Raw genomic sequence first — 14170 nt, 5'->3', positions numbered from 1 at the left:
CCCCCCCAAAAAAAAAAAAAAAAAAAAAAAAAAACTTTGCTAACAATGAGGATCATTTCAAAAGGAGAAGAAAAACAGACAAAGTGAGTCCTAGCTTTTACATTATGGTGTCCCAACATTTTCCTTTACCTTATCTTTTCATATTATTTAGAGAATTAAAAAAAAAAGAATTTTATTTAAAATTTTCCCTTTCCACCTAACAAGAAACTGAAAACAGTAATTCATAGAGAAAAACACAAATAATGAGAAATAAAAGGTAAAAACTAAAACAAGTGACACAGTAATGAAAGTGTTGCTGGCAATACAAGCATTTCAGCCAACCCAAGTAGAATATCTTCTTAATTGCTCTTATAGAATTCCATTAGTGAATAGTTATAAACCCGAGAGACCAATTTGAAACCAAATCCAGCTCCTTTTGCTAAGTTCTCATACTCCCTTTGTCTCTTCTCCTTCCCTCCATGATGGGTCATCATCATCACATCTTGTTGGCAATTTGCTTGCGTACGATGGTTGGTCTCTATGATTTCAGGGAAAATTGATTCAACCACAATCACCTTTCCATTTGATGGTAGTGCTTCATAGCAGTTCTTCAGTAACTTCAAGCACAATTCATCGTTCCAATCGTGAAGTATGAACTGCAGCATGCATGCATATGTTCCCCAATCAAGAAAGAAAACAATTGTAAACGATCTCTTTACAAATGTTAAAGTCCCTACCAACTCTTGTAAAGTAAAGGCTAAAGTGTAGCTGAACAGACGTGTAAATAGGTTAACTGAACGGTTTTTGAATATTCACCGTCAGATTTGTTAAATTAAATCTGAATCGTCCAATAATATTCTTATTTTTTCTCCCATTTTTTATGGGTTAGTTAAGTTTAACCTAATATCACCTGTTGCTGATTCTCGTTGGCGGTAACATCTCTTTCTTCTTCCTCTGTTTCTTCTCTAATATAGTTCTTCCACAGGTTCAACACTTTTTTCTTCCTTGGTTTCTTCTCTAATATAGTTCTTCTATAGGTTTAACACAATTGATTTTCTTTATAGAAATTTATAGGAAAAAAACTGGTTTTGGTAGGAGATTCACTAAAACATAAATATGTGGGAATCTCTATGAGATGGAATTAGAAACAAAAAAGAGTCATGAGATCTTAAGGAAGATGTAAATTTCTTTTTCACTTCTTCAAGACGACAGTAAAAGAATTACTGCAATCAGAGGGTCCAAACTTAATGAACATTCTGAAAGAATTTTCAGAGCCGATGGAGATGGAGAGGGAATAAAGGAAGAAGAAATTTAACTGTTACTCTAACCACCAGCGAGAATTGAGCCTTATTTATTAATTTTTAAATTTAACTGGTGATAGAAGGTTATCTTAATTAACATATAAATAATAAGAAAAAAAATATGAATTTTGTTGGATGATTCAGATTACTCAACATATCTGACAGTATAGCTTTAGAGTCATTCAGTTAAAATATTCACACGTCCGTTCAGCTACCCCATCCCATATTTAAAATATATATATATATATATATATATATATATATATATATATATGTAACACACGGCCACACGTACTAAAAATATATGATTAAGTAAATCTTCAAATTTTGATGCATAAAACAATGGATAAAATTTTTTTTAATAATAATAATAATAAATAAATAAATAAATTTAAAAGGCAAAGAAATCTGATAGCAGGTGTTTGTATATATATATATAATAATAATAATAATAATAATAATAAATAAATTTAAAAGGAAAAAAATCTGATAAAATGTTTTTAAAAACAAGTTTTATTTTAGCAGATTTTATTTTTGAAAAGAATTATGGGATCTCTAATTTAGTACTAATTATTCTTGCCCAACTAATATTTTAGTCTACATTATCAAATTAATTATTTTAATTTTTATATTTAAATTATAAAATAAATTAAAATGATAAGAACAATTAAAAGGTATAGTACTAACTACTAAGTATTACTTTAAAAGATGGAAAAAGAAAACATGTTCATAGTCCAAGCTACCTTCATGAAAATGGCATCTCCTTTTGGAACACTGGAAAACATATCTCCTCCAACAAGTTTGACTCCTGCATTACGCATTATTACAATACCTTATTAGAGGGAGGGAGAGAGAGATACTCAACATTACTTCCTTTTATCTATTTCTTTCTTCAAGCACCTAGTTAGTAAAGCTTGTTTATTAGTAACAAACAAAGGGATCTATTACTCTCACTGGATTCAGATTATGTTCTTGTACAAGGGCGTCGAAGAAACCCTTAAAAGGAATCATGTAAAATTAACTGTATAAAGGATTTCGCTCATGACAAAATGAATTCTATATGATTGACTTCTAGAGTGCCTTAAATGTCATAGAAACCTTTCAAGCTACCAAGCGCTAGCGTTGGACTGTCCTAAAGCTTTTGGGGCAGTCTTTCAAATTTGAGTAAAATTAAAAATTTTTTTTTCTGAAAGGTTGCATATGACACTTATATATTACCTTTTTTTCTAAAAGAAGTGACGAGGTCAAAAAAATAGTCTGAAAAAACTTAGGTTGCATTTGGCATGTTTCAGTCAATAATGCATCCAAAGAAATCATACCAAATGCATTATTAGACTTCCACCCACTATATTATTAATGTTTATTTGTCATTCTCATCTGCTTTACTTTAACATTTTATGTGCTTTTTCAAAAACTCTTTTTATTATATTATATACTTCTAGACATTGTGAAGTTAGGATTTAACATTAAGGGAAATGAATATAGTGAATTTTGTGCCTTAGTTTTTATGTATATTTTTAATATTCTAAAATTTAATTATTGTCAATGACTTTTCTAATAATAGTCTTTATTCTTGAAGTATTGATACTTTACACATGAAAAGGGGACCCGAGAGGTGTCTCTAGAAAAAATTCAATAAAATCTGGCGGGTGAGGGCGAAGTGTTGATATTTCACATATGAAAAGAGGAGCAAAAAGTTCTCTAAACATAATTGTTATGATTTTTCAGAACACAGTATCGTCGTCTTGAATGCGCATTGAACTCAATATTAAATTACATCTAGTGAATCTTAAAGAATAACAAGATAAAGGAATTCATCAGCTCTTTCATCCCTGGATTATGAATAACCATCTGAAGATTAAAGCCTTCATGAAAAATGAAATGAAGAGATTCAAGAAAATGATAACCAAAAGAGAAACATACCAGGAATTGGTGATGATCTTTCGATTACATGAGGCAAATCGTAGTTAATACCAGTAATTGTAGGATACTTGGAGGTGATTACTTTAAGAGATCCTCCAACTCCACCACCCACATCAACAAGTACATTAAGTCCTTCAAATCCCTTATATGTTTGAATAATCTTGTTCATGACCATAGTGCTATTCTCAAACATGGCTTTGTTAAAAAGATCATTGAGCTTTGGATCCTTTCCAAAGAAACTAAAAGCCTCGTCTCCATAACACTTCTCAAATGGTACTCCACCTTCAAGGACTGAATCTTTGAGGTAGTGCCTATGTTTAACAATTAAATATTCTCATTAGAATCAATCAATATTAATGAATGTGTAAAACCAAATATTATTAATAAAGCTTATTTTCTTTTTTCAGTATTCGATTTCAAACACTTTCATGTATTATTAATTAAGGAGCGAATTAGATCTACACCTAATGAACTTGTAGGCTCATTATTTTTACAGCCCAAATGTTTCAGATTACATATCAACCTCACCCTTGCTAGTAAAATGTGATTACTTAACATCTATTGTGTTTTCAAAATTCTATACTGCTTTTATACTTAGCTTAAAACTCGGTTTGATTCTCAAAAGAAAAAGAAAAGAAAAGAAAAAAAGTGTGTTCGAAGAGCAGTAGTGATTGATATCAAGTATCTTTCCATTTTTTTTCTTGTAGGCACTTTTTGTTTGCAAAGGTGTGCTGATAAAAAAGAGGTGCGAAAAATAAATATTTGGGACCATATATAATGGGTGGAAGAACAAAAAAGAAAACAAAAATATTTTGTAGAAAATTTTGAAATGTGAGTCATACTTTGTTGTTTTTCACACATTTTTTTACAAAATTTCACTTATTTAGTGGAGTTTTAAAAATGGATGGAGTGAGAAAGTCAGTTCATCAATATTCCTACTCTAATGAACTAAACAATTCCCAATATGAGATTTTATGAAAAAAATTAGTTTTTCAAACTTTTTTCCACCCCACTAAATTCAGCAACTGTCTTTCAATTTCTATTTAAAGTGAAGTCAACAGTTTAGGCACAGGAAAACGTTTGTGATAGAAGAATAAATTCAAGGGGATGTAAGACATAATAATATGCAAACCCAAAAGAGTATCTATGCAATTTTCTTTTAAGTGAAAATAATTTTGAATACTAGGAGAAGTAGAGGTAGAGTACAAACCTTGGATCAATCGCTAGCTTGTCTTGGCTCAAGAGCGACCAAGAAGCAAAAGAAACTCCATTTTCATCCGGAAGAAAAAATTTGCAAACAGGTGCCAAGCCATACAGCTTTTGGACCTGACCATCTGGTAGTGTTTTAACAGAACAAGTAAGAACTGAGTGACTGGCTAGTAGTTGCAACATGCGATCAAGCATCACTGGGGCATCTGGGTTCTGAGTTGGGAGCTGAGCTACAATCTCTGAAGCAGATAACTGAGCTCCTGAGCCTTCTTTTTCCATGATCTCAAGAACACCTAACTCCAAGATAGCTTTGAACACCAAAGGTGTAACTGAAGAGCTAGCTAGTTGCATTGCAAACATACAGGTTTCTTCATCCTCATATGTGCATACTTGGGGATGGTTTATGGAACCCATGTTGGTATACTGAGTGATCTGTTCAATGAGGTTTGCTTTCAGTCAATTTAAAGAGGTTCCAATGTGGGATTTAAAGGAAAGTAATAATTGTGAATAGAAAAAGTTGCTACAGGTCACCTACTATTGATTATTTTAAATAGAATCTTGTTTAGGTAGTGCGTCACAATGATGGTGCTTGTGGTGCTACCATTGAAAGCATGTATTCCAAGAAAGATCTGTTATTTTATGAGTAAGTCTCTACTGTCAATGGGTTCTAGCGGTAAATATATGATGAGAGGAAAGTTATGCTTGCATGGTTCATGCACTTACACGGAGCCAATAAAGGAATGCCTAGAGGTGACCTATTCTTGTCATAATTCACAATTCTCTAACCTATCTTTTGATTATATAATGTGAATAGATAATATTTGTTAATAGATAATATTTTGTTTTCGGACAAACGTTTTACCAAACCCTACAGGAGCAAAATGACCTCTCAAGGAACTCCCCAAGTTAATGAACCTGGCTACTATATCAAAACATGTGGTTTTTTTTTTGGATTTCCACAACCCAATGCTTCAATTATATTTTGAATATTATGCAGAAACAGGAATCTTACAGATGGATGACTGTAACAGCACTATATGTAGTATTTGTAAGTGCTTTCAGCATTAACTTCGTTTTAATCTAAGTTTATTCTCATAAAAAAAAAAAGATAATATTTTGTTTTTGAGAAATTTTGAATCTCTTCCCCTCCCCCCATTACCCCTAAGAACTCGTAAATTATCTACTTTATCAATCAAACCCCTATCACTAACACCATTAGTATTAGATATGTAGTTTTTATTATCTATTTTCAATATTACCTCTAAATCTTAACTTTAAAAACACTTCATGAACCCTATTTCCCAAACCTTATGAGGATTTAAGATAGGAAGAAGAAGAAGTTGCAAATAGTAAATAGAGATGAAAACAAGTTGAATGTGAGGTTTTCCATTCAAGATTATTGTTTTTTGGAATGATAAGCTTGCTTCCATCAACTGCAAGGGTGTCCTTTGATTAGAGACCTGATAAATTGTATTTAGGAGGTGGTATAAATTTTAGGGGCAACTCATTATTATATTGTGTAGTATCTCCTTCACAACTTGGGGTCATTATTTTAATATTATTTTCTTATTAAATGAATATTCTAATTATGATGCCTTGCATCTTATCATAATAATTTTCTAATATTATACTAATATGTTCCAAATTCCCTATAATTTTTTTTATAGGATGAATAATGTTTGAACCCTTGACCTATAACCAGGCGTAACCTGTCCATCTATTGATCTCTACCACCTCATAACAGAAATGATCAATGCAATTTTTTGATTAGAGATATAAATGTTCATATCCCTAAGTGGCCCAAAAACCCATAAAGATACCCACTAATTATTTGTGATAATAGAGAGAAAGAAGGGTGGAGGAGATGGCACCACCTACTAGCCCCTGTCCTCTTCACCTACCACCTCATAGGTGACGTTGGCAAGAGAAAGAAGAGAAAAAGAGAACAGAAGGAGAAAACCAGAGAACTGAGAGAGAAGTAGTAAAGAGGAGAGAGAGAACTGAAAGAGACAAGAAGAGGGAGGAGAAGAAGTAAAGAGGAGAGAAGACGTAGAGAGGAGAAGAAATAAAGAGGGGAGAGAGAGCTGAAAGAGACAAGAGGAGAGAGAAAAGAGAGAATGTAGAGAACAGAGAGATAAGAAATGAAGAAAAAAATAAAGGAAAAGGAAAAGAAAACTAAAATGCATTATATCATAATAATTTGGTTTGGTAAATGGATGTATGATGATTTATTTGGTTGCTTACATGGTTGAGTATATTGCTTACTGAGCCCGTAAAGCTTATTATCATAAATGTTGACATGTCTCCAAATATATGGCAAGGGCAAGGGTGTTGCTATTCAACAACACCTTTAAAGTGGAAGATATAAAACTTTTTTTGCAATTGATGTTTGTTGAACTAGATTGTGGAATGTATATATTTATTTTGAGGTTGCATGCGTTAACTAGGTACCAGTTGAAAACTCAAATGTAAGTAAAACTGGACTTTAGACTGTATATATATATATATATATGTATATGAGTCAAATTGTCAACATGTTATTTGTCTTTGTCCTTGGAGATGTTTAGTTTAACATTGTTTTTTTGGTGGTGTTTAACAGGTTGACACTGTGAGGAACTGTCACGTGCCTCGTTTGGGTGTCTATAATGTGGGCTCCACTAAGCTTGTGAAAATTGGTATCATGACAGAGATGGTATTGAAGCTCTAGATTTTGTAGACTAGAATGACTGATGACATAGGAAATTGAGTAAAGAAGGTTTAGACTGGGAGAAAGTTAATTTTGATCCAGTGAATGGACTGACCTGAGAATCAATTGTTTGACTAACAATATCTAGGACTTGACTAGTGAGAAAAAGAAAAAAAAAAAAAAATGAAAAAAAAGTGAAATGATTGACTATGTAATGTCATAAATTAAGATGACTAAATTGAAAAAAATGAATAACTGTAATTGTAGAATTGAGATATGATGATATTTCTGCAATTATCAAGTTGAATTATGTGAAATGAATTATGAATCTTGAGTTAAGAGAGTTTATGAAAATTTTGTTTGGTAAACAATAAATGGCTTCAATAGCAGAAGGTAAATGAACTAGTCAGGGGATAGGAGCAGCTGGGATTCCTACACTAGGTCCAATAGCTTATCCAACCCCTTGGTGGTGCAACAAGATTGGAAAATTTATGGGAGCACTTGGAAATTTAATCAAGCCACTCAAGTAGCTCAAGGCAGAAATAAAAGAAGAAAAAGGGAACTGAGGAAGATTTTGATGATAATTTATGAGTCCTAAAGGATTTAAGAAATTTTACGATGACGAATTTAAAGGGGATAACACTGATCCTGCTATTGCTATGCGGTGGATCAGAGACATGGAAAAGGCTTGTGATGCCATTAGATGTACAGATTCTAAAAAGTTGATGTGTGCGACGTATATGCTTATTGGTAAAGTAGATGCATGGTGGTAGGCAACTAAGCCTATCCTTTTGGCTACACATGGAGAAATTATATGGACCATATTTAAAGAAGAATTTGATAGAAAGTATTTTCCTACACATGTTAAGACACAAAAGATATTTAAATACATAATTTGAAGCAAGGCCCTATGTCAATTATTGAGTATGAAAGAAAATTTTAGGAGCTCTCTAAATACGCACCTCATATGATAAACACAAGAGATGAAGGCTCGAAAGTTTGAATGAGGGCTTAGGGCTAATATACAGAGGTTTGTGGGCATTCTTCAATTGAGGACATATATTGATGTGGTGCATCGATCTCAAATATTTGAAGGCATTGAGAAGGCAAAGGCACAAGGGAAAGAGAAAAAGAAACGGGATGACTAGAGGCCTTTTAAATTTGTGACAAGTCAAGGGAAAAAGCCCTAAACTAGCTATAATTCACATGAACATATTGCTATAGCAAGTTACAATAATACAAATGCATTCAATGATACAGGAATTCAATATAGATCATGTCAACACATATATGCAAGAATGTATCCTTATCTATAGAAGTGTAAAAATTACTGCAATTGCAACCGAACCTCACAATTAGAAAGTCCAGAGAACTTCAAAGACTACCTAGAATAGGGTTATAAAAATACATTAAAGACAGGAGTCAAAACAGAGCAACAACCAACTTGATTGGGCTACTATGACCCAGTCGATCGCTTATGGCGGTTGGTTGGGCAATCAACCACCCAAAGCGACCACCCATATTATAGACAACATCTGGAGTCTGAAATTCCGATTTTGATCTCCCAATTTTAATCCAATTTTAGGATGATCTAAATCCGAATTTTGTTTATATAGAGCCTACAACATAAGCACAAATCAAAAACCTAAAATTAAATGATTTAGTAACCACATCATCTCCTTCAATTAGATCAATCCTTTATTCGGACTTAAGGATTTGTTTTCGGACATGATCCAATCAAGATCACTGATGGGAGAATATAACCATCACAAACAACTTACCACATAATTAAGGAGGATGGATTCACACTATATTTAAGAGAAGAGAAAATAGGTACAGAGAGTGTGATATCAACTTACCTCCGGTTGATTAGCTAAATTGACAAAGGATTGGATCTTCCTTGCAAGTCACGCGTCCTTCACCTTCCAACACGTGCTCTCTGACTCCTAACAGTCCACAAAAGCCTCCACAAACATAATATTAAGTAAATAAGATGTGGTTGGCTATATATAGAGGTCTGGAGAAAAATAGGGTTTAATTCCCGCAAGCAGACCTGTGCGGTCGCTAGGGGCAGTTGGTTGATCAATAAACCCCTTAAGAAACCACCCCCTAGTACTTTCCAATACTTGGGTGCTTTGCTCAATCAGTTGATCCCCAACTCAAACCCAACCCTAAACAACATGTGGGGGTATCCTTACCTTGATCCCAGACATCTTCAATCCCAACTTGACTCTGATTGGTGATCCACTTTCCTAGTCCATCAGGGTTTCTATGAGTTCTTCTTTTGATTCCCAGTAAGGCAGGTTCTTCATCAGTGGAATCTTGGTCCATGGGTTTAGGGTATGGATTATGGACTTCAATCCAGTTTGTCAACAACTTATTCCGGTTGGACCTTTGGGTACTCAGACCTACAATGTGGATCCTGGGTTAAAAATACGTGGGTTGTTACATCCTCGTCCCCTTATAATAAATTTCATCCTCGAAATTTACAGCATACCTGTATGTCTGAAAAAAATGGGGATATTTGGTTCGCATCTCATCTTCTTTTTCCCAAGATGCTTCTTCAAATGAATGATTCTTCCATTCGAGTTTCACCAGGGGTATGGTTCGATTTCTTAGCTATTGGTCCTTTCGGTCCAAAATTTCTGCCGGTTCTTCATCATAGGTCAAATCCGCACTTAAACCTTCAGGTTCATGCTGGAGCAACTGTTTTGAGTTTGCTATGCAATAGCAAGGACTTAGCATAGGAATACATCATGCACACCAGCTAGAGATGGAGGAAGGGCCAACCTGTAGGCAACTTATCCAACCTTCTCAGTAATCTTGAAGGGTCCAATATATCTAGGGTTGAGTTTCCCTTTGATATTAAATCTCATAAAACCCTTTATAGGTGAGACATTCAAGAATGCCCGCTCTCCAACATAAAAGTCCAAATCTAACCTTCTTCCATCCGTGCAGGACTTCTGTCGAGACTAGCCTTGATTCTTTCTCTAATTGTATCCACCATAGTACCTGTGGTCTCAATTAGATTAGGGCCAAGAATACGCCTTACCCCAACTTCATCCCAATAGAGAGGAGTCCTACAAGTTCTTCCATATAAAGCCTTAGATGGAGCCATTCTAATTGTCGAATGGTAACTGTTATTGTATGCAAATTCCACCAAAGCTAAGTGCTCATCCCAGTTACCACTCATGTCAATAACACCTGTCTGAAGCATGTCTTCCAGTATCCGAATGGTCCTTTTTGATTGTCCATTAGTCTACGGATGATGAATTGTGCTCAAATTCAACTAAGTTCCCAAGGCTTTTTGCAAACTATTCCAGAAACGAGAGGTGAACCTTGGATCTCTATTTGACACAATGATGACCAGTACACCATGCAATCTCACCACATTATCAACATATAGCCTTGCCAACTTATCTATAGTATAGGTGATCTTCATTGGATTGAAGTGAGTTGATTTAGTCACTTGGCCCACTAGCACCCACACTGAGTCATTCCCTTTGCTTGTTCGGGGTAGACCTGTAACAAAATCCATGGCGATATCTTCCCATTTCCAACTAGGTACAGGAAAAAGTTGCAAAAGACCAAATGAAGCTGCCTGATATCTTTCACCTGCTGACAAGTTCCACACTTGGCAATGAAATCTTCCACATCATTCCTCATACCAGGCCACCAGAAGTATCCTTTCATATCTTGATACATCTTTACACTACCCAGATGAATGGTGAAGATGGACTAATGGGCATCAGTCCAAATCTCTGTCCTGAGGTCTTCCACTGCTGGAGCACAAATTCTTTCTCTAAAAACAAGTACACTTCCTTAGACTTCGAAGAAATCAAATCAATCTTCTTCTTTAGTTCCAACTCAGTCAATTGCAAGGCAATGACTCTATCCCTTAGACTCGGTCAAACCGATATAGTTGCTAAGATAGCTTCGAAACCTTCTGGCACAATCTCAAGTCCAAGTTCAATGATGGAGAATAACAAAGGCTTACTAAGAGAAGCCAGATCTACACTTTGTCAATTGCTCTTTCAAAGCATTGGCAACCACATTAGCTTTCTCCGGATGATATTGGATATCGCAATCATAATCCTTCACCAGTTCTAGCCATCTACGCTGTCTCATATTCAATTCTTTTTGAGTGAAGAAATACTTGAGACTCTTGTGATCTGTGAATATTGCCATCCTTTCACCATACAAATAGTGACGCTAGATCTTTAGAGCAAAAACCACTGCAGCTAATTCCAAATCATGAGTAGGGTAGTTATACTTGTAATTCTTCAACTGTTTTGATGCATAAGCCACTACCTTTCCATGTTGCATTAGAACACAACCCATACCAACTTTAGAGGCATCGGTATATACCATCAAACCTCCAGAGTCATCTGGTATAGTCAACACTGGAGCGTTAGTCAACCTCTTCTTGAGTTCTTGAAAACTCTTTTCACAGGCTTCACTCCACTCAAACTTGATTACCTTCCTGGTAAGCTTCGTCATAGGGGCCGATAGTCTAGAGAAATTCTCTATGAAGCACCTATAATAACCAGCATACCTAGAAAACTTCTGATCTTAGTGACCGACTTGGGCTTGTCCCAACCTGCCACAACTTTCACCTTAGCATGATCAACTTTAATACCTTCAGCTGAGACAATATGTCCCAGAAAGACAACCTTGGACAACCAAAGTCACATTTGCTGAATTTGGTATACAACTTCTTTTCTCTCAGCCGTTGTAAGGCAAACCTCAAGTGCTCAACGTGATCTTCCTCATTCTTAGAATATATCAGAATGTCATCAATGAAAACTATAATGAATTTGTCTAAGACATCCTGAAATACTCGGTTCATCAGATCCATGAATGCTTCCACTGCATTAGTAAGACCAAATGTCATGACTCTAAATTCATAGTGCCCATATCTGGTCCTAAATGTCGTCCTATAGATATCATTGGACTTTACACTCAATTGATGATACCCAGATCTTAGATCGATCTTTGAGAATATAATAGCATCTTTTAATTGATCAAACAAGTCATCGATCCTAGGAAGAGGATACTTGTTCTTAGTTGCCAACTTGTTCAACTCATGGTAGTCTATGTAGATCTGCATACTACCATCCTTCTTCTTCACAAATAGCACTGGGGCTTCCCATGGTGAAATACTGTGTTGAGTAAACCCTTTATCAAACAACTCATTAAGATAGGTTTGAAGTTCTTTCAACTCAGTTGGAGCCATTCGATATGGGGCTTTTGAAACTGGTGCTGCTCTAGGAATTAGATCAATAGAGAACTCTAATTCTCTCTATGGGGGTAAACCCGACAAGTCATCAGGGAAAACATCTACAAAATCCCTGACTACCTCAATATCAGACAACTGCTTCTCACCTTCTGAAGCATCCATAGAAGAGGAGAGTAGTTCGACATCCATAGTCAATTCTCTGACTTTCACAGTCGTAGCGACAATCTTCTTGCTCAGCTTTCCTTGATTCCCTTGATATTCAAATGGATGAGCATCTTTAGGATGAAAAAGTACTTTCCTTTCAGAACATAAGATGATAGCTCTATGCTTCATTAGCCAATCCATCCCAAGTATCACATCGAAGTCTTTCATATTCAACTTCACTGATCGAGCTTCCAAGTTTCTATCAGCTATGGTTACTGGACATGATTCTACCATTTCATCTAATCTCACAACAGATCTGGTAGGAGTACTAATAACAAGTCCCCTTTTCAGCTTCTCAAGTGTGACAGGGATATGACACACAAGTGAAGATGCAATGAATGAAAGAGATGCGCCTGTATCACATAGTACAAAAGAAGAGATAGATGATACTGGGATAATACTTGTTACCACATCATGATTAGTCTCAAGTTTATACTAGTGACATAGAAAACTTTCCCTGCAGGAGCATTCTAAGCCGGCTTTGTCATAGCTAACATTTGAGGATTAGGTTGCTGAGTGCAGTTACGAGAATAGTGACCTGCCTTTCCACAAGTGAAGCAAGTAACATCTTTGGCGCTTGCTGGAGATGTTGAGGTAGGAACTACAGGTCTCTAATTATTCACCGCTAGACGGGGGTTAGCATACACTGGTCCAGTAGCTTGATCTCCTGCAGCTAGATGTACCGGTCCATTGCTAGATCCATAACTCGAACCAGAGCTAGCACCTCTAGGCTAAATACGGTGCCAGGATATGGAGCAGGCCTAGATAATCTCTTGTTACAGTCCACTAGATTGTTTTTGTTCGCCACTAATCTCTATATCTGATAGTGCTCTCTCTCATTATCTTCAACTTTCTTAGTATTCTGCACCATCTGAGCGTATCCTTCTACTGGCTGAATGGCAAGATAAGTCTTTAGTGACGGCCTCAATCATTTGAAGAGTTTCTTTGCCTTCTCTAGTTCATTTCTTGTGGCTTTAGGGGCAAAGAAGAACAACTCTTCAAATTGTTGTTGAAACTCCAAAATTGTACTAGATTCCTAAATAAGAGCCATAAACTCGGACTCTTTAGCATCTCTCACAGACTCAGGAAAGTAATTCTTGTAGAAGGCTTATTTGAAAATCTCCCAAGTAATGTTATGATGCAAAGCTTCCAAAATTGGCCGAGTAGCATTCCACCAAGCATCTGCATCGTTCTGTAATCTTTGCTCAACACACAGGACCTTCTGAGTTTCATTTCGTTGAGGTTGTGGAAATCTTTCTCCATCTCTCTATTCCACTTATTTGGAAACAAAACATCCTTGGTGATTCCATAAAAGGCAGGGACTTGAAGTTTAATGAAATGCTCCATCAATTTCGAATGAGGTCCAGAAGCAAAACGATCAACATTGGCGCCTACTGCGGCAATACAGGTCCCAAGAGGATTATGAGTTGCTTGCCCGGTCTGTTGCATAGTCATAAAATCCTGCATCATATTGTTGAACTCATTCTGTTGTTGATGCATCATGTTTCCCAAAATGTTTATCACATCCTGAATGGAGACTACAACAAGTGGGTTCAGAAAATTAGGGTTTCCACCAGCAAGAGGTTAATCAGTTCTCTCCAACATTTGCCTAGCCATTCACACCATTCC

At 35.6% G+C, this 14170-nt stretch overlaps 1 protein-coding gene and 1 pseudogene across 1 annotated transcript; both read right to left on the bottom strand.

The window, feature by feature from the left end:
* Positions 1 to 176: 176 nt before the first annotated feature.
* On the bottom strand, positions 177 to 4854 carry LOC149002441 (caffeic acid 3-O-methyltransferase-like). Its single transcript, XM_089138517.1, has 4 exons — positions 4414 to 4854; positions 3204 to 3514; positions 2024 to 2088; positions 177 to 635 (listed from the first exon to the last, which is right to left on the bottom strand). The coding sequence occupies exons 1-4, from the start codon at positions 4824 to 4826 to the stop codon at positions 339 to 341; spliced, it is 1086 nt and encodes a 361-aa protein (XP_088994643.1). The 5' UTR covers positions 4827 to 4854; the 3' UTR covers positions 177 to 338.
* Positions 4855 to 10357: 5503 nt separating this feature from the next.
* On the bottom strand, positions 10358 to 12334 carry LOC149002440 (uncharacterized; annotated as a pseudogene).
* Between the last annotated feature and the right edge of the window lie 1836 nt (positions 12335 to 14170).

The sequence above is a fragment of the Hakea prostrata genome, chromosome 10 (genome assembly GCF_041222555.1).
Source record: "Hakea prostrata isolate BN-2017 chromosome 10, UWA_Hpros_2, whole genome shotgun sequence".
NCBI lineage: Eukaryota > Viridiplantae > Streptophyta > Magnoliopsida > Proteales > Proteaceae > Hakea > Hakea prostrata.
Note: the sequence above shows the minus strand (reverse complement) of the source record. Positions and strands in the feature narration are given on the sequence as shown.

What these genes read in the sequence shown, in the direction of transcription:
- LOC149002441 (XM_089138517.1), bottom strand. Translation starts at nt 4,826, where the DNA reads ATGGGTTCCATAAACCATCCCCAAGTATGCACATATGAGGATGAAGAA. An exon ending in AAGATCATCACCAATTCCTG is followed by an intron (nt 2,089 to 3,203) that starts GTATGTTTCTCT and finishes TGCGTAATGCAG; the next exon opens with GAGTCAAACTTGTTGGAGGA. An exon ending in GAGATGCCATTTTCATGAAG is followed by an intron (nt 636 to 2,023) that starts GTAGCTTGGACT and finishes TGCATGCTGCAG; the next exon opens with TTCATACTTCACGATTGGAA.